Genomic DNA, 25,689 nt, shown 5'->3' on the forward strand with positions numbered 1-25,689 from the left:
CCTCCTGGATGACCCTCTAAGAGTGGATGCTCCTGAGGTAGCCCCTCCACACAATGGGGTGACTTCAAAAGCTGGGTCTCTCTAGGTCTTGAGGACCAACTGCCTCCATCTGACATGGGGACTTCACACTTTTTGACTCCAACCCAAGGCCTGGCACAATGAAGGGAGGGCAGCCCTTCCAAGTCTATGCCCTGACAAAGGTTTGTGAGCTTAGACATACCCAGCGGCTCAAATCTCAAGAACAAACAGAAGTGCAACAGATCAGTGGGCCCACCAAGCTCTCAAGCCCCTACTGACTGTGAGCTGGCCAAGATCTGTAGATCTACTGTGTGGTCGTGGCATTTGGAGGGCGTCTCAATCCAAAAAGCAATCACACCTGATGTTATAAGCCTGGGGATAAACCACTGCAGTGAAAGGATGAAATGAAGGCCCTCTAGCAGGCGACTCCTGTGATTCTCCCTCTCGGTTTACTCTGAATGTCCGGTAGCTCCTGCTATAGCATTTTTGTCTTTTGTTTCTGCTGAACCTGAATGAAATCTCAATTTCTGTTCCCCCTAATTTTTTATGGTGCAAAAAATAACGAGGAAGCATCCTGTGTACCTCCATTATTTGTACAATAAACATTTTGATTGAAGCAAGGGCCTGCCCCAAGAAAAATAACTTTCACAGGACCCAAAAAGATGCCAATAAACAAATATGGGAGAAAAGTTGGGTTTTGCCAATGGAGATCATTTGTTTGGGGAGAATTTCTTTGGTCTAACCCATTGATTCTTCCCATGTAGAGAAACTAATTATACCTCCATCCCCTAATCGGCAAGGGTGCTTAACCTGGGGCTCCCAGAGGTCTGTGAACTTGGATGGAGAAAAAAAATGCTATTTTAATTTTCACTGGTTAGATGGTCATCAGTAGCACATCAGACTTTAAATGTCTGAAATCTGAATTCAAATGTAGCCTCAGATACTTATTAGCTGTGTGACCCTGGGCAAGTGACTTTACCGCTGTCTGCCTCAGTTTTCTCATCTGTAAAATGGGAATGATCATAGCACCTACCTCGAGGGTGGTTATGGGGCTCAAATGGGATAATGCATAAAGTGCTTGGCAAACCACCACACACACACACACTATCTATTCTGTCGTTCATCTCTAATGAAACTTGGCAAGAACTCTGGGGGTGGGTACAGGGGTTTCCCTAGACGGCCGAGGGGGTCCATGACACAAATGTGAAGACACCCTGTCTGAGGGAGCTGCCTGGGGGTACTGAGGATGGGCCTGGCAATGTGGGAATGGAGACTTTGGCCACAGTAAGTCACAGTCAAAGGGCCATCAGTACGGCCTGTGCAATCCTTTTCTGCTTCCACAGTGATGGTGGCGGAAGGAGTCGGTGGGTGCCGAGAAGCAGCCTTGACCCCAGCTACACCTGAATTGCAACTCAGTTATTAGGACAAGTGAACAGACATGGAACTAGAGGAATGAAATGGCATCAATCTGGATGTCTTTGTCGTAAATGAAACCATGAAATAGAAGGGCCCAAAGGCCATGAGAAACACTCCACAGGATGTCTAGCCATCTTACAAACAGGTCAATGAGAAAATCATGTCAATTGAAAAGGAATCTGAAACTACCAAAAGCATAGAGAAAAAAGCAACCAAGAACCTCCACAAGTGCAGGCCTGTATGTCCTGCCCACTTTCCCATTTCTATAACTTTTTTTTTTTTTTTTGGTGAGGCAGTTGGGGTTAAGTGATGTGCCCAGGGTCACACAGCTAGTAAGTGTTAAGTGTCTGAGGCTGGATTTGAATTCAGGTCCTCCTGACTCCAGGGCCAGTGCTCTATCCACTGTGCCACCTAGCTGCTTCTCTATAATAATTTTTATGAAAATCGTCAAGTCTGTTGGCTATTCCCAGAAATACAATGATCCAAGACAACTCTGAAGGACTTACAATGCAAAATGCAATTCATCCCCAGAGAAAGAACTGATGGTACCCGAATACGGACTGAAACACAATTTTTTTTTTTAGTGAGACAATTGGGGTTAAGTGACAGAAGTCACCATGCAGGTAGACAAATGGGCCTTGTCACCTAAATGATAAAACCTTGTTGGTGCTAACATCTTGTGGTCATCTTCAGATAAGTACTATGAGTAAATCTGACATCAAATCCTTTTCAGTATTTCTTGGGGTTTTTGTTTGTTTGTTTGTTTGTTTTAGTGAGGCAATTGGGGTTAAGTGACTTGCCCAGGGTCACACAGCTAGCAAGTGTTAAGTGTCTGAGGCCGGATTTGAACTCAGGTACTCCTGATTCCTGGTGCTCTATCCACTGCTCCACCTAGCTGCCCCTGAAACACATTTTTTAAACTTTATTTTTCTTGAAATTTTTTGTCTGTTTTCTTTCACAACCTAATGTGGAAATGTTTTACATGACTGTACATGTATAACTTATATTGAACAGCTTGCCTGTATTCTCCAAGGGGGGTGTGGTCACTCCCCTACTCAATAAACTTCAGTGCTCCCCCATCACCGGCAGGATCCAATCGCAGCTCTAGTTACAGCCTCACTTTGACCCGCCTTTCCATCTAATTTGCCATCACTCTCCCCCTCACACAATAGCCCAGTTGTTCCTCGTGCACACTCCACACTGCTCGTCCTTGGGTTTGCATCTCACCTCTGTTTCTTAGAAGACCCTTCCAAATACAAAGATCAATTAGTGGTTTGGGGTTTTTTCTGGATTAACCCACTAGCTTTATACTATAAGAACTATCTACATGGACAGAATGTGTGTGTGGGGGGGGGGGGCAGAGACAGCGAGAAAGAAAGCCCAAAGCAAATGAAAGCGGGGAAATCAGCCTTCCAGAGAAACTCTCCATGCCCTCCTTGGCAGTGCCAGCCTCACCTCACACTGTGACTGGTCAGCAGAGTGCTCCACAGATTTCTTCCCTTGGGACAAGTCAAACAAAGTCTGCAATGTGTGAAATGCAGAACACCACCAACACTGCATCAGTTCATCCTGGATAATGAGGCATTCAGAGGGCAGGGCAAGGTAAGAGTGGAATGTCAGGATGCTAGGGGGACTTGAGCTAGATCTATTCTAAGCCTAAGTGGCCAATTCTGTGTGGGACCCACAGCCAGGTTTCTAGAAGGAGACACATCTATGTGCCCGTTACTATTTGGGGGGGCGGGGGTCTCCTCTGCTCTCTTGCAGCCACTCTGGAAATCTCTCTACAGGGACTTTTATGCCTGCCCTGAGTGTGGGTCAGTAACAGGGTTCCCTCAGGGGAAGTGCCAAGTCAATAGAAAGAGGTAGGCAGGAGACCATCATGGAGCATCCCCTGGCACAGCCTAAGGTAGCTCTGACATGCTAGCCAGGCCTCACAGAATGGAAAAGACCCTCCTTTTATTTCAGAATGCTCAGCACCTGACCCACAGCTGGCATTTAAGAAAGGCTTGTTGGACTGAAAGGGAGACACATGCAGACAGGGCGATGGGTGACGTCCCCAATACAAGTGTATGTTCCTTTCTACACTAAAGGTGCTGAGGAGAGGGAATGGAAAGAGCTGTCATATAACATGATCTTGAGGGTTCTGGAATCACAAAAGCACCCAGGGATTGAATCTGGGGAGAAGGTGATGGACTTGTTCTGAGGAAAAAAGGATTCCAGGAAGAGAAGCACATAACAAGAAAAACAGGAGGTAAGGGGGCAGCTAGGTGGCGCAGTGGATAAAGCAACGGCCTTGGATTCAGCAGGACCTGAGTTCAAATCTGGCCTCAGACACTTGATACTTACTAGCTGTGTGACCCTGGGCAAGTCACTTAACCCTCACTGTCCCGCAAAAAAAAACCCCAAAACAAAACAAAAACCCAGGATAGGGTAAGATAGAGGATGCAAAACAAAATGGAAACACAGGCTAAGAAATGAGTACGGGAGGAAATGGAAGATGGGGGCGGCGGCGGCAGGGCTTCTAGAGGGACTCAGGTGTGAAGATAAGGAGGCGACTCTAGAGTTGACACCAGCCACATGCAGTGGTCACCACAGCCCATCCTTTAGGCAAGGAAATCACTAGCAAACAACCCAAGGACTACGGATCTCCCGGAAGGAGGAATGGGCCGAGATTAGCCCTGACGGCCTGGGATTTGCCTCTGCTATGGCCAAGTGACAAGTCACTATAGACACAGTGTAGGCTGATCTGCTCCCCACAGAGGACGGGCTAAAGGCCTTCAGGGACAACCACCTCTACACTCTCTCAGTGCTACAGGACAACAATGCATCCCTTTAATAAAGATGGAACAAGGAGCAGCTAGGTGGCACAGTAGATAAAGCACCAGCTCTGGATTCAGAAGGACCTGAGTTCAAATCCAGCTTCAGACACTTGACACTTAGTAGCTGTGTGACCCTGGGCAAGTCACTTAACCCTCATTGCCCCACAAAAAAACAAAAAACAAAAAAACCCAAACAACAACAACAAGAAATACTATCCACATATTAAAATAACTCATGGCATACCAGCATGTACACACAAACATTGAAAATCAAGATTCTCAATAAAGATGGAACAAAGCACCTGCCACCTATCATCCCCTCTGATCCTCACAACAACCCAGAGATACAGGTGCTTATTATTCATTGAACTTTACAGGTAAGGAAACTGAGGTCAAGGGAGGTTGTGATTTGCCCAGGGGTCAGAGTTAAATAGTGTTTGGGGCAGGATTTGAATCCAGGGCTCTCAGATTTTAAGTGCAGTTCTCTATCCACAACATCACACTTTAAGAGCTAGAAACTGAAAACCAAGAAGAAAAGAGATACCCACAGGGGCAGCTAGATGGCACAGTGGATAGAGCACTGGCCCTGGAGTCAGGAGGACCTGAGTTCAAATCCGGTCTCAGACACTTAACGCTTACTAGCTGTGTGACCCTGGGCAAGTCACTTAACCCCAATTGCCTCACTAAAAAAAAAAAAAAAGAGAGATACCCACGTCAGGGAGTTACAGAGGAGAAAAAGGACAAACGAACACTTTGTGCTAAGGAAGAAGCTTTTTGGCCTCCAGGGAATGGTTGGTGAGGCAGATCCTAGGTACGTGTGAGGCGAGATCCAGGAAGGAGGAGAGGAGTGATTCTCTGCCCCAGGGTGCTGGGATGGCACCTCCTAACGATGGGGGTTTTCTGAGAAAATGTATCTGAGCCCGAAAACTCCCTGAGGTGTGTCAGAATGGGCAGTCACTCTACTTTGGTGAATCTGGAAAGTCACAAAAGCACAAGGGATCGTGCAAAGAGAAACAGAGAAAGCCTTGCTAAAGCTAACTAAACAGAAGACCCTAGAGGTGTGGCTGTGTTCTTATCCCTGTTCTCCATCAAGGCCAAGGAATTCAGAAGACGTGTCTTATTAACAGCTGGCTAAGAAGCTTAGATCTAAAAACTGAATGAGGATTTGTGGAGCACAGCGTAACATACAGAAATGACAGGCTCTTGCAAAGAGAGGGGGCGCATACCTAATCATGGTTAAGAATCCATCTGGCAAGAATGTTTCCACCTGGAATTTGGCAAATCTAAGAAAAATGGACTTTAAAATTGCCCACATAAGTCCCACGCTGGGTTCCAATGAGAGCAGCCAAAAGTACGAAGATGAGATATATCCAGAAGTTCAGGAGACAAGAGCCAAGCAAGGAGCCAGTAATAAAATCCACGTTCTCACCATGTACACAAATGTGCAAATTATGGGTAAGGAGCAGCTAAGGGAGAGATCCATTTAACACATGGAGGTGAACAAGAGCCCATAACCAGTGAGACATCACGGCAAGACCTCCTTAACAGGACCATGGCCTGGAAAGGGTCTGATCTTATTTTAAACAAACAATCAGGACAGGTACAATTGGGGGGGGGGGGAGGGGCGCCGGTGGAAGGAAGCTATATCACAACGAAACCCTAGAAACCGAAAGAGGCACAGTAGATATCATCTGAGTGAAGACCATGAAAGAGAAGGATGGACAAGGGGAGGAAAAGATCCCAAGGCTAGAATGGACAGCCTTCAATTGCCTGAAAAGAAGCTAGGAAAGTACAAGGCAGAGAAGCCAAGAATTTCTTTTCCTTTTTTGGGTGGGGCAATGTGGGTTAAGTGACTTGCCCAGGGTCACACAGCTAGTATCAAGTGTCTGAGGCTGGATTTGAACTCAGGTCCTCCTGAATCCAGGGCTGGTGCAGTGAAGGAGATGTGAAGGCATCACTACAGAATGGATGGAGACGGTCTCCACGCCAGGAAGATCTGGACAACCAAGAAACACTTCCCAGGAGGAAGAAAAAAGGCAATGGTCTGAAGAGATCAAAGTTCACGGCGCTCACCAGAGTAGAACGCAGCAGAACAACAGTTCACAGGACAACAGGAGGGAGGGAAGTGCAGCCGTGCTGCACTATGAGAGTGTGGGGCCCCTCAGGAGCCCACAGTGCCCAAGCTCAACCTGAGTCCTCCAGAAGGCTTGGGATTAAAAGGTAAGAGGTCACATAACCCTGAGGAAGCAAAAGACCAAAGAAGGTGGAGCAGGAACGCAGTTCCTTGTGGGTGAGACAGCAGTGACCGGCACAGCAGGTCACAAGTGCTTGCTTATCATCTAAGAACACAGAGAAGCAGCTCAAGTCTTACTCCGCTTGTGTTTTCTCCATCAGCCAGAATGATCCAGAAAGGGCTGAGAGGGAGGAGAGTCTCAAGACAACGGAACATCGGGCCACCCGAGACACGATGGCTCTGTGTAACGTGGCTCAGGTGGATGACCTCCTTTGGCACCAAAACAAGGCCACGCGACATCTGAGAGGCTGTGGGCAAATGTCTCAATTTTCCAAAAAGGAAAGAGAACAGGGTCTGTTCAGCAAAGACCACAGCCCTTGGTTTGGATTCCTAGCAGAGTTCTGAACACTCTGAAAGAGAATTAATTAGTGAATGTCTAGAAAAGGGACCCGATCACCAAGACCCCACATGGTGTCACTAAAAACCAGGGAGGGCCAGGTTACCTTCATCTGCTTCTCTGACAGGATCAGAGGAGAGAGAGAGAGAGAGAGAGTTACGTTTACTTTTGAAAGGTACTTTAAAAACATTTGTTGAACTAATGTTTGTCAAATCAATTATTGACATGGACTATTCAGTCCCTGGCAAATCCAAACCGTTCAGAATGATTCGAAGCTCCTGCTTCCTTCAAGCACACATAGAACTGAATTGTAAAACCAAAGCTATGGCTGAGAGCTCTACAATCCAGTAGACTGGCCAGCACGTGGGTACGTTGGCTGTTTAGTCTTTTCAGTCAAATCTGACTCTTCGTGCCTCCATTTGGGATTTTCTTGGCAGAGATATTAGAGTGTTTGCCATTTCCTTCTCCAGCTCATGTTACAGATGAGGAAACTGAGGCACACAGGGTTAAATGACTTGCCCAGAGCCACACAGCTTGTAAGTGTCTGAGGCCAGATTTGAACTCTGGTCTTTCCTGACTTCAGGGCCAGTGCTCTCTAGCCACTGTACCACCTAGCTGCCTGAGCACACAGTAAGCATTTAATAAATGTTTGCTTACTTGCCTTATATTAATAGGAAATAGTTTTAAAAAGATTTTTTAAAAAAACACCTCAATTCAGTTAAGCACTAATGACTGCTGTGGGTATGGCCCTTTGACTATTTAAAGAGAGACAATCTTCCTGCAGAAATCAGGAAGAAGGCTGGGCTCAGAATGGATAATAAAGAGTCAGGCTCTAAATGGTGAGCTAAGAGACAAGGGAGCTGCCATTCTGGAACTGATTCTGACCAAAGGCTAAGAGAATTGCTTGCTGAGAAATGCAAATCAAAACAACTCTAAACTACTTACTTCCCCACACCCATCAGATTGGGTAACATGACAGAAAAGGAAAATGACAAATATCAGAAGATGTGGGCAAATTGGAACACCAATGCATTGTTGGTGGAGTTGTGAACTGATCCAACCATTCTGGAGAGCAATTTGGAATGATGCCCAAAGGGCTATAAAACCATGCCTACAGGGGCAGCTAGGTGATGCAGTGGATAAAGCACCAGCCCTGGATTCAGGAGCACCTGAGTTCAAATGCAACCCCAGACACTTGACACTTACTACCTGTGTGACCCTGGGCAATTTGCTTAACCCTTATTGCCTTGCAAAAAACCCCATGCCTACCACTTGACCTAGCAATACTGGGTCTTTATCCTAAAGAAAAAGGAAAAGGACCTATATGTACAAAAATATTTCTAGCAGCTCTATTAATGGCGGCAAAGAACTGGACATTGAGGGGATGCCCATCCACTGGGCAATGGCTGAACAAGTTGTTGTATATGATCGTGATGGAATATCATTGTGCTATAAGAAATGACTAGCGGGATGCTTTCAGAAAAACCTGGAAAGACTTAACATGAAATGATACAAAGTGAAATGAGCAGAACTAGGAGAACACTGTATACAGCAACAGCAATACTCTATGATGCTCAACTCATGATCAAACATACTACCCATCTCCAAAGAAAAAACTGGAGTCTGAATGCAGATCAAAGCATACTTTCCCTTTACTTTCTAAATTTGTTTTGGGCTTTCTGTCTGTCTGTTTTCACAACAAGCCTAACAGGCAGATATGTTTTGCATGACTGCACATGTATCACCTATATCAATCTTCTCCAACAGCCCTTCTGGAAGCCAGAGAGAAGGCAATGGGCCCAGGCCAGCAGAGACAAGCAGGGGAAGTGAGGTCTACAGTCAAGGGGCCCAAGCTGGAATCCTGGCTCTATCACTTACGAGATAGATGACTTCAGAGAAGTAACTTCAGCTCTTGGGGATTCAGTCTCCTCCCCTATAAAAAGGAAGGAGGAGAATTGATGACTTCTAAGGTCTCTCCCTAGAGCACAGCATGACATGCACCCTATTTCAGAGATGGGAGGTTGAGAGGGATAGAAAGCCCTAAGGCAGGTCTTAATCCCTTTTATGTTCTGGAACTGCTGGCTCTTATGGAGAAGCCGATGGACCCTTCTCAGAATCATGTTTATAAACGCATAAAGTAAAATACGTTGGACCATAAAGGAAATCTTTGTTTTTTTGGAAAATCAAGCACACCATCTAGTATAGCAAGAAGTTCACAGACTCTAGCCATGGCATTGGCTGGGCAAGCTCGAAGGAAGAAAAGGAATACTGCTCAGGGTGGAGGAAATGAGGAGAGATGGCGACAGCAACACTCCACTCTTATTTCTGCTTCTCTGTTCTGTCAAGGAGAATGGCCTTTAAACTGGGAAGGACGGGACAAAGGACGGGCAGTTAACCAGAAGCTGCCTGGGGCTGGCCAGCCACTCGGATCCCAAGCAGCAGAACTCAGCTTGAGCTTTCACACTCCGAGTTCTGAACTTCTTCTATTGGTTCACAAAGCACTGAAGCTGGGAACTTTTTGAAAAACGTATTTTGGATAACTGCCTTTCAAAGAATTGAAATCCTGTGTCTTTTATATCTCAAAAACATGACTCTGAGAAGGGGTTGTACCTAGGCCTCCCAGGATGACCGAAGGTGGGATGGGGGGGGTTTGGGGGTGCTGTTTCAGGGCCTTAACCAACAATGGTTATGAGCCTCCCTGATCTAATGGTTTATTCTGGCCAGCCTCTGGAAGGCAAAGCTGGGAACAGGGGACTGAGAGGCAGCTTTGGCCTGGACGTCAGCAGGACCAGAGCTATCGAAACACCGAAATGGCTGCCTCAGAGGCACTGGGGTCCTCGCCTCAATACAGGTCTTGAAGGAGAAGACAGAGGAGAGGAGACTCCTGTGCAGACATGGACTAGACAGCCTTTGAGGCGCCAGGACCAGGATATCCTCCGGGGCTCACTCCAAGCTGGAGAGAGCAGGAGTTACTGGACCTGTCCCCTAGGGGATCCCCTCTATCAGCTCGTGGGACATTTGATGGCCTTGTGATTTCCTCACTAGGCCTGCAGATCACAAGCTCCTCAGCCACTGCTGTGACTGAAGATGTTCATCCTTCTTTAACTACCTTTTAGGGAATGAACCTACTGGATTTTATCCTGACTGGTCTTAGTAAAGACAGTAGACTGCCCCTGGCTTCATCCTCCAAGTTCTGGAGCTGAGCAGGGCCTGCCGGAGCTTGTGCCCTATGGGCCTTGCTAGTAACTTCACAGGGTTACCTGCCCTGCCAGGATGCCTCAATGGGTCTGTGATCTCCCCTGTGAAGGGTGGGCATATGCTCCTTCCATTCATGCCTAACTGGCCAGTGTCCATCTCCTCCTGTAAACCTTTTCCAGAAAGCTCACCCCGTGTGCTGAGGGCCTTCCTCTTTCTTGAGTTTATCTGTGTGCAGTGTCACATCTACTGTCCTTGCCCACCTTATCTGGATACTTGTCTCTTTGGCAGTATGTTTTCTGCCACTTTTTACAAGTTAATTTGTCTTTGGTGATAGGATGCTATCAATGTACATTCTCTGTCTATCTCTCCACTGCCCTCTGAGTGACCCCCAACCTCTTCAGAGATGGCATTTCATGACTGGCCCATGAAGGACCGCCAAACATTGGAGGTGTTTTAAAAAAGCACCTTTTGTTTCAGGGAGCAGCTTGGGGTCATGAAAAGCAATGTGGAGGGTAGCCAAGGGTCCTCTCTCTTCCCTTCACTCTTGTTCTAGCTTGCTGTCTCTCCTCGATGTCTGTCCAAGACACGTTTATTGACGGACCACTCTGTTGGCTGGGCGTCCAACTGTCTATCATTTCTGTACAACAGGCATCCTGGGAGTAGGTGGAATTCTTATGATTGATGATGGATCTGTAAAGGTCCAGGGTTTAGTTCTGCCACAGAATTCCTCTTCCATTTGGACTCCTACATGATACGGGTAAATACATCTGTCTCTCTGTTTCCTTCCTCACTTGATATTAATTAGGGGTTTGGCAGTGCATTCTGTTGTCCTGTCTTTTAATAAATCTTTTGTAATTTCAACAAGTGCCACCCCTTTAATGAGGAGACAAATGCTTTTCTATACTCATCATTCAATAAACATGGTGGGATCTTCTCCACACATTTTAAGACTTTGGTGACTAAAAAGGAGTGGTCTGCTACAAAATATTATTTGCAAAAGCCTTCCTAACTTTTTATCTTCAAAAAATATACTCTGGGGGCAGCTAGGTGGTGCAGTGGATAAAGCACCGACCCTGGAGTCAGGAGGACCTGAGTTCAAATCCAGCCTCAGACACTTGACACTTACTAGCTGTGTGATCCTGGGAAAGTCACTTAACCCTCACTGCCCTGCAAAAAACAAAAAACAAGCAAAAAATATATACTCTGGATACACAGGTAAATTATTCTCCAAGATTTTAAAGAGATGGGTAAGTCGTTCTACAGGTTAGTAATTATTGGTCTTGGTCTCTTAGCACACCAGCTAATTTAATTTGGGTTATTTATGTACATTTCTTACACCAATCAACTTAATGTAGTTGAGAGGCCAAATCCAAGTTTTTGGCACCAGCCCTACCTCCTACCTACTGCAGGTGCTCAGCCAACAAAAAGCTCATGGAAGCACCAACTGGAATCCACAGCTTCAAAGCATCAAGGAAGAACTACCCTCCTATTCTCTGGAAAACAGATGATGAGGTAAGGCAAACTGTGTCTCTCAACAGACAGAGGTGCATGCATGTCAAGGGATCACTTGTCACAGACCGTCACAGTATTGGCTTTTTGGACTAACCATACTTGTTGGCCCAGAGGGCTCTACAGAGGGAGATGTTACTGACACATGAGGTATTTTTACTTTAAGAAAGAAAAGAAAAATCAATCATGAACTGCTCTTTGGTTAAGATTCATGGCATGTGCTACTCTCATGACCTTGGAAGGACCAAAGATTCTCTGATGTGCACAACCAGCATAATGGGTGAACAGACTTGAGAGCAAGGCAAAATGAATATAGCAACATCTCATTCACCCCTGTCACCCTCACAGACCCTCCTTTAAAAACTGGATCTTACACACACTGCCTCCTCAGGCAGAGGACACAGAACACGGCCAGGCCTTGGCCTGAGGAGCTGCCGTCTTCACCAGTCTCCTGCCCACCTTCCTAGGCCTGTTTGCTCATCCAGAATAAGGCCCCAGCTCTCCGATCTTATCACCCTATGCTCAAACGTGCAGCAGTGCCCACAGGGGTCACACTCTGGCTCCCACACTAAGCTGAGCACTCTCCCAGGTCTCTCGAGGGCTCTACCTCTTTTGTTTTCTGGGTTTTTCCTGTACCACCCCCTGGGGTTTATCATGAGCAATGCCATCCATCTCCCCCAGATCTCGCTCCTTTGAACTACTTTAGGCTGAACGCTGGGAGCATGGAGCCCATCCACACTATCTAAAACAAGAGGATGTAGGTCTCTTTCATGAGTCTGAAGGGCTGGCTTATGGGAAATCTCTTGTGTTCCGACTCTAACCTTTTCTGCTACTCACTTTCTCAGCTGAGTTCTCTATAGAGATCGATGGATAAGTCACATTCAGATAATCAAGGTGTTGGGGCAATTATACTTTCCAAAGAGTGTGGAAGTTGCTAAAGAAGAAAATCAAGATGTAGCAACCACTTTCAAGAATGGAGTGTATAGTCCTAAAAGCCACCTGTCTCATGCAAAAAAATTATTCAGGCCAAAAATGCTTGGCCTTAATAATGTGTGATTATTTATAATTGCCCTGGAAAGGCTTTCAACTGACTAGGAATGCCTCAAGGACAGGACAGGAAGGCTATGTCCCTGCTATTCATTCATCCTTGTATAGCCTTGCTGGAGGATGATAGAGGAAATCAAGGCTATGCATCAGTTTGGCCCAAAAGGGAATCAGAAATGCAGGGTGTCACAGCAACTGACTTCAGCCTCTGCGGAGCCAGCTCTCCACAATGCAATTCACCTATGATTTCCATGGGGAATCTCAGTCCTGGAGGATACTCAGTATGGATGTTTACCGTAGCTGTGACTTTGTCCCAGTCTGTTACAAAGGCCCGAAATCCTTCACCAAACAGAGTACCAGCTGTCCTGTGGAGGGGAAAAGCAGTAACATAACCAGGAGGAAAAGAGGTGTATGCAGCGTGTGTTTGGAGAAAAGGGGGTCAAGAGGATGAGCAAAGCTTGAAGTACTTCTAAGATTCTCCTGACTCTTCAAGGACCATCCTGCTGGTCAACAACGGAACTACCAAGGAATCCACAGATTCTCAAGGCAAGGCAGAAGACTGTGAATTGTTATTACGGCACCTAGGTGAAGAGCCTATAGAACCACAACCTGAATGCTGCAGACACACCATTACATGAAGGGTAATGCCAAGTCAGAAATGGCACGCTCATTTCCCAGGGGAATTGACTTGTGGGAAGAGGGGGTTATTTAAGCATTTTCCAAAAAAGCCTGTTTCTTTGCCTTTGTCCTGGGGAAGACAGGCCCCCCCCTCCTCCTGAGGGCAGCCCCCAGTGGGAGCGTAATGGTTGGTGCAGGGCACCGCGGCCCATCACCGCTTCACACGTACTTGAGGGATTCCAGAATGGTCTGGCGGTGCTCAGCAGCCTTTAATCGGATCTGCTCCCTGATGATGTCTGCGTTCTCCCTCTCTGCTCGGGCGCGTGCACGGGTCTCTGCTTCTATACGAAGCATCTCATTCTTATGCCGCAGCTCCATTTCTCGTTCCACAGTAGCTTTGGAATGAAAACAAGACAATTGACATCGTCCCCAGGTTCATACTTCTGTCGTGAATACGGTTAAGGGTGGTATTAGGGTTAAAAAGTCAAATTAAAATTAAACAGAAGTAAGTCCCTTTCAGATCTATAGTTGGGGGAAGGGAATAGGGGCAATTCTTAACCAAATGAAATGGAGGTAATCATAAACATGGGAGGAAAAAAGAATACTTCAATAAAAAATATAAGTATAAAAATCAATGCAGATAGAAAAATAATAAATCTGTCAATTGGGGGGAAGGGAAAGAGAGAATGCATCTTGTTGTTCCCCCAAATCAATTACTTAAGCTATACAGAGGGAAATAACATGGAGTGTCCCAAAAGTCTTAGTGCAGCTGGACACTCTCATAAGTTCTGCCGTATATGTGTTATAAACTTACAGAAAGCCTACATTTTAAAAGTCAACTTAAAATTTAAAATACCAATGTTCCTTATTAAAACTCAATATAGGGGCAGCCAGGTGGCGCAGTAGATAAAGCACTGGCCCTAGATTCAGGAGGACCTGAGTTCAAATCCAGCCTCACTTGACACTAGCTGTGTGACCCTGGGCCAAGTCACTTAATCCTCATTGCACCCCCAGCAGAAAACCAAATCATTTTCCAAAAGTAATCAAAGAACATAGTCTTCAAAATAAATGCAAACTATCAACAATCAAAGCAGGGAAAAGATTATGACAAATGCAGGTGTGAGAAGAACGCTTAGGTTCCATACTTCATAGGTATAGAATTGACAAGGCTGATCAAAGATGGCACCAACCAGCCCAGGAGTGCCCTGGAGGTAACCATCAGGTGGACATGTGGTTTGGGAAGCTCTAACCTGGGCCAGCCATTCTGTCCCAGGCCCTCAGTGTGCACACCTTCTGATCGGTGATCCAGCTATAAGATATCTACCCAAAGAATGTCAGTGACAGGAAGAACAGTCTCCTACATGTACTAACATTCATGGTGGTGTTCTTGGCAGGGGCACAAAACTGTAAGCAGAGTGGATGGCCACTGACCAAAAGCACACTCACAACAACAGTGAGGAAAACCCTACACCACTCTATCTTATTTTTTCAGGATCCTTGACGATGCTGTTCATCATAACACAAAATGCAACCAAGATGGCTGAAAACCACTTGTGGAATGCCATTAAAGCAAGAGGAACAGAGAGAGGCCCCTCCACCCAGAAGGCCTCCGTGCTGAGGCCAGGACTGGTTTGCAGGGTTTAGACAAGATCCCAGCTGCAGATCGTCTGGAAAGATTCCTTCATTCCCCAGGAATGTCCAAGGAAGTAAAGGGACTTTTGAGGTCCTAGGTGTGGCAGGGTCACCCCTGGGCCCAGGCCGCTCAGTGCCAGCCTGGGCGACGGGCAGAGCTGTGCTGCCTCCCACCTAAGGCCTAGAACATCTCTACCATCCCCACATTCCGCATGGACCCAGGGGATGTTTTCAAGTGGCCTCATTTACATTATCTCCACAGTGTTCTGTTTAGACTCCAGTCGCCCCCTGCAGAACACTTCCCCATACAAGGAACATCCCTGAATTGATCAGAACAGAAGCAACGGAACTGCTGCTCACGTTGTCTCCTTCTGAGCATCTTTTTTCTACTTTTTCTTTTTTTTGGAGGGGGAGGAGGTAATGAGGGTTAAGTGACTTGCCCAGGGTCACACAGCTAGTATCAAGTGTCTGAGGTCAAATTTGAACTCAGGTCCTCCTGAATCCTGGGCCAATGCCTTATCCACTGCACCACCTAGCTGCTCCCTCCCTTCTGAGCATCTTGAGATCGCTTGCTGGATGCAAGCGATCCTTTCTATTCTGCATCTCTATGAGCGCCCATCACCCTGTGTTCCACCGAGTCTTCCCTTGTAACACATAAATGAGGATGGCCGAGCCAAACAAGCCACCCTCTCCATTTCGATCCAGGGCCCCCTTCTCTTTCTTGTCCAATCCCTCTTCAGACTCCCCCACCACGTCTACGCTATGACTCCCAGGACAGTGTGTGCCCAGTTTCTGCCTGGCACCCCTCCTTGCCACCCCAACCTGGGGCAGGCCTCACCTCTCCTAATGGCCTCCTGCTTCTGCACGGACTCCTCCTGCTTCCTCAAGTTCTCTTCGTTGAGGAGTTGCTGGGGGAAAAGCACACACAAGGCAGAGGAGAAGGTGAAGTTTTCAAAGTGACCATTCTGTGGAGAGTGGCCCAGCTCAGTGAGATGCTGCATGGAGGGTCCCGGGCCACACATGCCACACACATCCCACATGTCAGAAAAGGGGGCCAGGCAGTCAGACCACCAACGACATGGAGGAACAAGATCATCCCCCTAAGGTGAAAAACCCAAGGAAAGGCAGGCAGGGCCGAGTGGCTAATGCTACGGCAATAGGGCCACCAGCCTTGCCCCTGGCATTGCTGGTACCCCCAGCTCAGAAGCCACCGCAGTCAAGAAGCTCCACTCACAATTCCCAGGGGCTTTTCTGCTTTCCAGGAAGGCAGGGATGCAAGTCCCTCTTAAGGTCAAACATCTCTGGTTACACTGCAAAGGGCCAGCTTCCTTTCATCTGCATTTAGTAAGCCATGGGGAACACATGAAATCGGCTTCAGTACCATTGTCTTATCTCTGGTTCAGAGAAGCAGCATCCCCGGCTGTCCCCCACTGGGCGAGCGCCGTTGGGAAGGCTCTAGTAAGAGACCGAAGCCACTGGGAACAGCTAAGGAGGCCTGGGAGCAGGGCCTCGTACCATCATTCTGTGTCCCACAGCACTGAAAAAAAACACCATGACCCCCGCCCCCAACTTCAAAATGCCCTCTGGCAGAATTGAGCCAGTCTGGAATGGCCTAGACAGCTCACGATGCCATTCCCCAATGTGCACGCACCCTTGGGAAGGACTGATGCTCACTCTTCTAAACAGTCAATTTCCTGTACATATAAAACCTGCATTGGATTGCTTTCTGTCTTGGGGAAGGAGGGAGAAAAATTTGGAACTAAAAATCTTTTGAAAACAAAAGCTGAAAACTCTCTTTATATGTAACTGGAAAATAATAAAATACTTTTATGATTAAAAAATTTTTTATAAAACATTCAATGTCCAGAAATGTTCTCCTTAAAATGAACATTGAAGAACGATGCACAAGAAAGATGAATTTTCAAAGATCACCTTCAGAATCAGGAACACTACAGAACGTGATGGGTTTATGAGCTCCAAGGGGTAAGAGCACAGGCCCATTCTGCAACAAGGAAAGGATGCCTTGTCCTCCACTTGAGCTTCTTGCAATGCCCCAGTATGGCACAGAGGGGTTGCCCCAGCCCAGCCCAGCCCCCCTGGCCAGCAGGGCCCAGGCTCCTCCGAGGCTGGAGGATGAGGGGTGCATAGCCATGGCTCAGGGCACACTCTAGCTGGGGAAAGGCCAATCACCCTGAGGAAAGCTGGGACCCGGTTACTAACTAAACCCTTCTAACTCTTTGGTGATTGGTGGCAATCCTATCGGGCATGGGCTGAGCTATTGTCTCCCCCCAGGGTATTTTGAACTCAGGTCACAGTCAGTTTTCAAAGCCAGGGTCAGCACTGATAGACAAACAAGTGATTCTGACGGCCCGAGTGTCCAAGGCCTCCAGAGCCAAGGCTCCTCCAAACAGCTGGTCTGAGACAGAGAATCTGGACCATGATTCAGCCACATGGTGAAAAGACTCCAGGGCACAGGAGGCGACTGTGACCACAGGGGCACTTAAAACGATCCTTATGAACCCAAAGTGCATCACCATCTGTTAGAAATTCTGATTCTCATCCCCATATACTCCAAACTATTCAAAGCTGCAGTTTTTTGATAGCTAAGAATTAGAAATAAAGTAGATACCTGTCCACTGGGGAATGGCTAAATAAATGGCGGTATCTGAATGTAACCTAATACTACTGTGCTGTGTGATGAATACAGAGAAACATGGGAAAAGGTCTATGAACTGACACCAAATGAAGAAAGCAGAGCCAAGAAAACAGCATACATAGTAACTAAAACAATGTCTGTGGAAAGAACCAAAAAGTTAAGGGCCAATTTAACCAAATTATCAAGATCAAGTAGGCCCCCACTGTCCTATGAGAAGACACCCCAACCTAGCCTCCCTCAGGGAGGTGGGGGCCCACAGGTGTTACACACTGCACACGTTTTTGGAGGTTTTCATCTATCAACCAGCTGTGCCCATTTTTTTGCCTCTAAAAAAATGCTATCTGTCCTATGGGATAGGTCTCGGGGAAGGGGAGGAGGGGGTTGCACGGGATATGATGGTGATGTAAGAAAATAACCACAAAACCAAAAACTTTTCAGAAGTAAAGAAACAACAGATGTCTCCCCAGTGTCGGAGATGGATGATGGGCAGGGTGGGCACCCAGAGAGAAGATGGGCGGGTTGGTCTCGCTTCTCTGACGCTGCTCACCTGCTGTCGGAGCTGGTCATCATAGCGCTGTCGAGCCAACTTGTCCTGATACTGAGCCCTCTGTAAAAAGAAAAGGAGGAAATGAGAACGAGGTCCCAAGTTGACAAAGAGGTCTGAGAACTGGAGGCCTCGGGTTTGGACCCAAATGTATCACTAGGGTAATCACAAGCCTACACCTCTTAGAGAGAGTATTTCTGCAACTCTACCACCAGTGTTACTGTTACTTCTACAAGTAACACATTGTAACGACAGGCCAGTGCCCAAACCTTTGAGGCCAGTGCTCAAGCACATCTCAAAGACTTTCAATTACAAATGGGCTGGGATCTAGCTCTGGAGCAGGAATTCCCAAACTCATCAAATCCAACTGCAGGTACCTCGATGCACTGATTTAAAGAATGAATCCAATTCCCAGAAGAGCCACCGCTCCATCAATCAATACCTACTCTATGCCAGGCACAGTGTGGGCCTGAAACCTCCCCAACCCTCAAAGAGCTAACGCCCTATTCTGTCCAGAACACACAGAATGCAAACAAGGGGGGTGGGGTGGGGGGCACCACAGCTGGGCCCAATCAGAAAGGTCTCACAGTGACTTTGAGGGGAGTGGGGGATAGCTGGCCCCCTGGCCTGAAGGGGTCTGTGCAGAGAAAGGCCTGGAGACAGGAGATGAGTCACCCCTGGGTGAGAAAAAGCCAGGCCAGGCTGAATGGACAGCAGCGAGGCTGGAGAGGCCAAAGAAAGGGGCTCCTATTGTGTCCTTGAGAGAATGGCGATGGAGTAGGGCCTGTGATCCGGCACACCTGTTGTCTGAGGAGAGATCAGAGTCAGGGGGAGCGAGGCCTAGCTGTTGACATCCAGTCAGTGGGACTCGGCAGAGACGGGGAGCCATCTGCTTGGATCATTAAACCAGCGGCTAGCTCTGGCAGCTCCATCCTTGTGAGGAGGGCAGCAGTATGGCGCAGTGGTTCCAGTTAGGCCTCCAGTCCAGCCCCATCTCTGACACCGATGCAGGCTGGCGGTGGGCCCATCCCTTCACCCCTTAGCCCCTCCACCTCCACGCCCTCATCTATGCTGGTGAGGAAGTTTTCCTCATCAGGAATTTCCTCTACCACTGAAATCACAACTCCAGGCCAAAAATAAGCAAAAGAGACAACTGCCATTTTGAAAAGAACAGTCTGATGACAGACAAGATGGAAGCCAGACCACCACGGGTGGAGGAGAGGAGAAGTTGCGGCAGAGAGTGCAGACCGCTGTTTTTAGGAGGTTGGCTGTGAAAAGGAAGAGATTCAAAGGCCAAGAGCTCAAGACGACGGGAAGGTATGGGGAGGGCAGCTGCTCGAGAGGATGGGGGGAGATGGGGCCAAGCACGTGGGAAGGGGCCAGGCTCTGGCAGGGGGATGGGTGCCTCTTCATCAGACTGAAGTGGAGAATGAGAGGACAGGGGATGGCACGAAGGGACTGTCAGATACAGAGAAGACGGAATGCTGGCTGAGCAGACTCTGTTCTCAGCAAGGGGTCAGGCCGAGAGCACCATGAAGAGTGTGGCGCTGTGGGATCCTGGAAGAAACAAGCACCGCAGGAAGAGGACAGATTCAATCATGGGCTGCTGCACGAAAGGCTGGAAGACGCAGCGCAGATCAGAGAAGAGCAGCACCCGCAGTGGGCCCAGCAGAGTCTGCAGCGTGGTCTTTCCTGGTTGTTTGCAGGGAGGGAGGGGGAAGAGGAGGAAGATGGTAGCAAGGTGTGGGCTCTGACTGCACATGAGGCCTGGAGAGCAGGGCAGCTTACAACTGACCTGGCCAACTCTCTGGTGGGGATTGGGAAGGGAAGAACACCTAGTTACAACAGGGATGACTGCCCAGGAGCGTACTGAGGGTCAGAAGGAGGGAAGGGGACAGTGAGACCCAGCGGGAGACAGAATGACCAAGGAGCTTATGACCTGCTGAAGCAACGTCAGCGCCTTCAAAAAGGCCCTCCAGAAATACCGTGGACAGTGGTCCTTTAGGTGAACCAGTCAGACCTCCCATATTTCAAGCGAATGATGAAGCTGTACAATGGGTTTCAGAAGCAGAGACCTAGAATAAGTATCTTTGAATGCAACTTCACACCCATCACACCTGCTCTGTCAATGCCCAACACGGGTGGCTACTCCCAACAAGGGGGGTCAGGCCGCCATGGCCAAGAGTCCTTACCGCCTGATGCTGCCTCGTTTCTTCATTTAGTGTCTTCCTTCTCTCTTCTGCTTGCACCCGAATCTGCTCGTTCTTCAGCTGCTCCACGGCAGCTTCGTATTCCTTTAAGAAGAAGGATGACACTGTCAGGAAGGGAACATGTCTGCAGCAAGTGCTGCAGGGAAAACCAAGCCCAGCCCTGATTCCTCTCCATGACCCATCACTTTGTGTCCAGCGTCCTCTGGCCACGGCTGCCCCTGTGCAAAAAGAACCTTGAGCACCCCAGGGAACAGAGCTGCCCCAATTAGAACATTCCAGTGCTCCTGAATAAGCCCAACTGACCACCAGACACACAAGAAGAATACACTCACACAACAACCCCCCACAGGCACATCCCATTATAGACCTACAAAGACACAGAAGGTGGTGCAGTGGATAGAGCGCTGGCCTTGGATTCTGGAGGACCTGAGTTCAAATCTGGCCTCAGACACTTGACACTAGCTGTGTGACCGTGGGAAAGTCACTTAACCCTCATTGCCCCACAAAAAAAAGGACACAGAAGGAAAAAGATACTTCGAGAAGCCCTGAAGCACATCCCAAAAAAGCAAACGTGCATTTCTGGGTCCCTAACCCCTTATACAAGAATATTGTGCTTTACTGTTTGGGGAACATGTTCTTATCAGATGAATGTCAGAGACTGTATTTGGCTGAAATAAAATGATGTCTCAGAGGCTGCCTGACCTTGCACACAAAGCCTTGGCCTTATTACTGTGTGTATCTAAGCCTGGCCAGTCCCTCTCCCTGGGCCCTAAAAAACTTCAAGACACCAAAATTTGCCAACTCCTGTGTGTCCATTTAAACCTTTTTTTTTCTCCTTTAGCCATGGACTATAAAATGCAGCCAATAAGCTTGGAATCAGAATGCCTGATGTGAGATGTTCAGCAAGAAGTCGGACAACTTACTTTAACCTTCGACTGCTGCTCCAGCTGCAAAGTCTGTTCCTGCATCTGGGCGAGACTTAGCGCTTCCTTGGCGTGGCCTGCAGGACAATGGAGAGCAATGCTTACAGAGAATCTGCGTCACCCCTGAATCCCATCCCACTGGAGTTCTCCATCTTACTCCTTGCTAAGCCCCCACATTCCTCCCTGTCTGGAGGGCCATCCTGCGGATGAGGCCCTATCCCCAGGATCTCTATTGCCTTCTCAGCTCCAACCAGCCCCTCCCCTTCACCTGCACATGCTGTGGCTCACACTGTTTCTTCCTCCTATAGTCAGGTCCCAGCTCTTTCTGCCCATCCTCATCTTATTCATTTTCCAAGGTCCAGCCACCACCACCCCCCCCCCCCCCGCCCCCTCTGTCCAAGTCTCCTCTTCCCAGAACAGGCAATTCCTGTGTGAACTTATCTCCCGGACACCTAAGCAGTGAATGAATGCCTCCTGAGCGGTGGCTCCCTTCAGGAACATGAGGATCTAGCACTTAGAATTTAAGTTTATAGGGTCTAGCCACATCAAAAGTGGCAGAACCAATCCCTAAGCCTTCACCAAGCACCCAGCACGTGCCAGTCACTGGGCACACTGAGACCAAAATGAGACAGCCTTGAGGGAGTTGGCATGGTAGTGAGAGCTTATACACGGAGGACAAAAGCCATTCCCAGCAGTCATGGCAGGGAGGGCAGAGGCAGGTGCTCAGGAAAGGCTTTGTGTAGAGGTAGGAGGGATGACCCGAGTCCTGAAGGCTACGAGGCACTTGCAGGAGAAGAAGAGTTAATGGGAGGCACTGGGGACAACCAGTGTAGAGGCTGACGGGGACCTGTAGTTTGGCTGCGCCAGGCCCTGGCCTAGGGGCTGGGGACCCAATGCCAAAAGACAGTGCCCACCCTCAAGGAACTACAGGAGACCCAAGAACCATTTTCTTTGGTGGATTAAAAACAGCCATAAGATGTCAAGTTAAGGATTCACAAGAACAAGTTCTCATCCCCCGCATAAGGCAGGATTATTTCACCAGAAATGATGGTCAATCAGTTACTAAGTAAGAAGAGACACTACAAGGGGCTGCAGAAAAGAGCTTCATTCTCATCATAAGGGGCATTTAGATAAGGTTTTCAAATTCACCAAATGTTTTCCAAACATCGTCTCCTGGCAAGTCCCCTAGAAACAAGACCCTGGATAAAAACACACCCTGGCCAGAGAGGGAGCCGGAGCCATGGCTGTCTAAGACAGTGACGCCTGCTCTGGCAGGAAGGCTCCAGAGTCAGGCTTGGCCAACTAAGGCAAGCCTTCTCTGAGGAGAAGCACATCACTCACGGATGGAAGGTCTAGTCATTATCCAGAGGATGCCTTGCAGCCAATCTCTGCTGGCCCAAGCACAGAGGAAACAGGAAAGGTCCCTGGCCTCCATGGGATTGTCACTTTCTCCAAAATACAAATCATTAAAGACATTGGAAAACACGGCCCTTGATGGCAGTATCCCATCTGCTTGACTCTAACCAAAGCTGACCAGAGCCAGAGAATAACATCCAAAGTCTAGAAGAAAAAAGAGGGATAGAATCCATAAGTTTGAAAAGCAAGTAATCATGGTTGGCTCAGCCGGCCAGCGCAGGGGTCATGGGCTCATCCCTCCAAAGGCCACTTCACTCTGTTCTGACCACCTGTCCATGGTCACAGGATTACCTCTATCCCTGGCCAGAGCACTGACCCCCGGAGGCCCAGGAAGCCCTGCAAATGCTGCAAAGAAAGACACGGCCATGACTGAAAACAAAAATCAACGGCCAACGTCGTTGCCGAGTCATTTCAGTCGTGTTCGACTCTCCGTGACCCCATTTGGGGCTTTCTTGGCAGAGATGCTGCAGCAGTTTGCCATTTTCTCTTCCAGCTCATTTGACAGATGAGGAAACAGGCCAACAGGGTAAAGTGACTTGCCCAGGGTCACACAGCCAGTAAGTATTGAAGGCTGGATTTGAACTTTGGAAGAGGAGTCTTGATTCCAAGCCTAGCACTCTATGCACTGTGTCATCTAGCTGCCCAATAGGCTTCTTCACATAAGGACAGTGTGAAATGATAATGTAAATTCTATCCCCATCAAATAGGACGAAGGACAAGAAAGAAAGACAGAGGGCTAGCTACAAAAGCAGAGAGTAGGTAGTGCTCGCTTATAGCTGAAGTATCTGTGAGAGGCTCCTAGACATGTTTCTGCACTGGGTCTTGAATGATGGGGTCAATTGGGGACTAAGTAAAGGGAATAACAGGACCCAAAGTGCACGGTGAAAAAGGAAAGGGTAAGACTTAGCTCTGGCTACAACTTAAAGCAGAGGTGGCAAATTCACAGCTAGAAAACCCGAGTGCTGCAGGGAACCAGATAGTTAGGTGGCACAGTGGATAAAGCACCATCCCCGGATTCAGGAGGACCTGAGTTCAAATCTGGCCTCAAACACTTGACACTTACTAGCTGTGTGACCCTGGGCATGTCACTTAACCCCAATTGCCTCACCAAAAAGAAAAGAGAAGAAAAAAGTACTTGGGAAATGTCTTAAGATAAATAAAAATACAAAGAACAGAAACAATGTTATTTGGGGGTTTTCTAAGTTAATCGCAACAGAGAGCGCAGTTTTCCGATGTCCTCATTGTGGCAGGAGCTGCAGCTCCCGTATCTGACTGCACAGCCATACCGTGTGGCCAGTGGCTCTTCAAGGCACTGATCCATGGTTGTCTGTGACTGGCGGAAGCCTACTCTAAGTCAATATGCCTCCCACAGGGTTTATTTCCCTTTGAGTTCGAGGCTCTTGGTTTAAGGAAGACATAGGAGAGTGGTATGAAGCCAAGCTGGAGACAGAGTGAAGGGCCTTGAATGCCAGGCAGAGATTAGTTGATCTTGTAGGCAGTGGGGAACAAATGAAAGTTTGAGGAAGTAACAGAAGCTAATCCCCCATCTGATTGTTAGTGCCCTCCCTCTCAGTACTTATCCACACAGAGTCTCTCCCACAGAATGAAAACTCCCTGAGAATCAGGACGATTTCATTTTTTTGTCTTTGTAACCCCAGCACTAGCATACAGTAGGTGCTTAATCAAGACTGGTGACTGACTGCGAACCTAATTAATCAGTGAGATTGATCTGGAATATGGAATGAACAAGAAAGGATGAAGGGAGACCCCCTCGGGAGGCTACAGCGAAAGTCTCGCCAAGGGGCAAGCCCCATTAAGGTGGAAATGGAAGGGAGTTGACAGAAAGAAGCTTTGCAGAGGAAGAATCAACAGGACTTTTCAAACACCTTGTGGAGGAGGAGACAGAAATGATATTCAATCTAGCTTGAAAGGAGGATGGTGGGGGCATTATCAGAAAGAGGGATGCCAGGAGGAAATGGGGCAGATGGTGAAGTTATAGTCTAAAGAATGAGGTGAATTGGAGATGACGGCAAGGGCAGCACCAGCAGAATAAAGAACAGGGGAATCTGAGAGGACTATTTACTATATGTCTGTCTTTGGGCCTCAGTTCCCTCATTTGTAAAATGAAGGGTAAGAGTAAGTGACCTTGGGGCAGCTAGGTGGTGCAGTGGATAGAGCACTGGCCCTGAATTCAGGAGTACCTGAGTTCAAATCCAGCCTCAGACACTTGACACTTACTAGCTGTGTGACCCTGGGCAAGTCACTTAACCCCCATTGCCCCACAAAAACAAAAACAAACAAACAAACAAAAAAGAACAGGGGAATCTGAGAGGACTATTTACTATATGTCTGTCTTTGGGCCTCAGTTCCCTCATTTGTAAAATGAAGGGTAAGAGTAAGTGACCTTGGGGCAGTGAGGTGGCTCAGTGGATAAAGCACTGTCCCTGGAGTCAGGAGGACCTGAGTTCAAATCCGGCCTCAGACACTTAACACTTACTAGCTGTGTGACCCTGAGCAAGTCACTTAACCCCAATTGCCTCACCAAAAAAAAAAAAAAGAGTAAGTGACCTTTAAGGTTCCTTCCCAGCTCTAAATCTGTGACTCCATGATCCTATTGGTGAAGACGTCAAGCCGGCAGTTAGAAATACTAGTCTAGAACGTGGAAGAGACACGAAGAAGGGAATCCAGAATCCTACTATGTGGCAGGCACTATGCTAAGCATCATACTGATATTATCTCAGCTGTTCCTCACAATAGCCCAGTTAGGCAAGTACTAGAATGATTTCTATTTTACTGCTGAGGAAACTGAGGCAAACAGAGGCAAACAGGTTAACATGACAGACTGGAGAGTCATCTTCACAACACTAATAGATGAAGAAGAGAGGGAATGAAGAAAAGCACCCAACAATCACAGAATTTGGAAGCTGTAAGGGCCCTCCATGGTCTTCCAGATCAACCCACACACAAAGGAATCCCCACCATGACAGAGCCTATGAGGACCAAAAGTCGCAGAGAAGAGGAGAGGCCAGAACTCTACAGAACATGCACATTTCTAG

General features: G+C 47.8%; 1 protein-coding gene across 1 annotated transcript in view; it reads right to left on the reverse strand.

Moving 5' to 3' along the window:
• Window positions 1-25,689, reverse strand: part of ATAD3A (ATPase family AAA domain containing 3A) — a 64,300-nt gene that overhangs the window by 35,480 nt on the left and 3,131 nt on the right. The window contains exons 2-7 of the mRNA XM_043994367.1: window positions 21,218-21,294; window positions 20,277-20,378; window positions 18,088-18,147; window positions 15,723-15,792; window positions 13,482-13,647; window positions 12,930-12,999 (exon numbers count right to left, since the gene is read on the reverse strand). Coding sequence (XP_043850302.1) covers window positions 12,930-12,999; window positions 13,482-13,647; window positions 15,723-15,792; window positions 18,088-18,147; window positions 20,277-20,378; window positions 21,218-21,294 — 545 coding nt within the window. The remainder of the gene's footprint in view (window positions 1-12,929; window positions 13,000-13,481; window positions 13,648-15,722; window positions 15,793-18,087; window positions 18,148-20,276; window positions 20,379-21,217; window positions 21,295-25,689) is intronic.

Source organism: Dromiciops gliroides, chromosome 3 (genome assembly GCF_019393635.1).
Source record: "Dromiciops gliroides isolate mDroGli1 chromosome 3, mDroGli1.pri, whole genome shotgun sequence".
Lineage (NCBI taxonomy): Eukaryota > Metazoa > Chordata > Mammalia > Microbiotheria > Microbiotheriidae > Dromiciops > Dromiciops gliroides.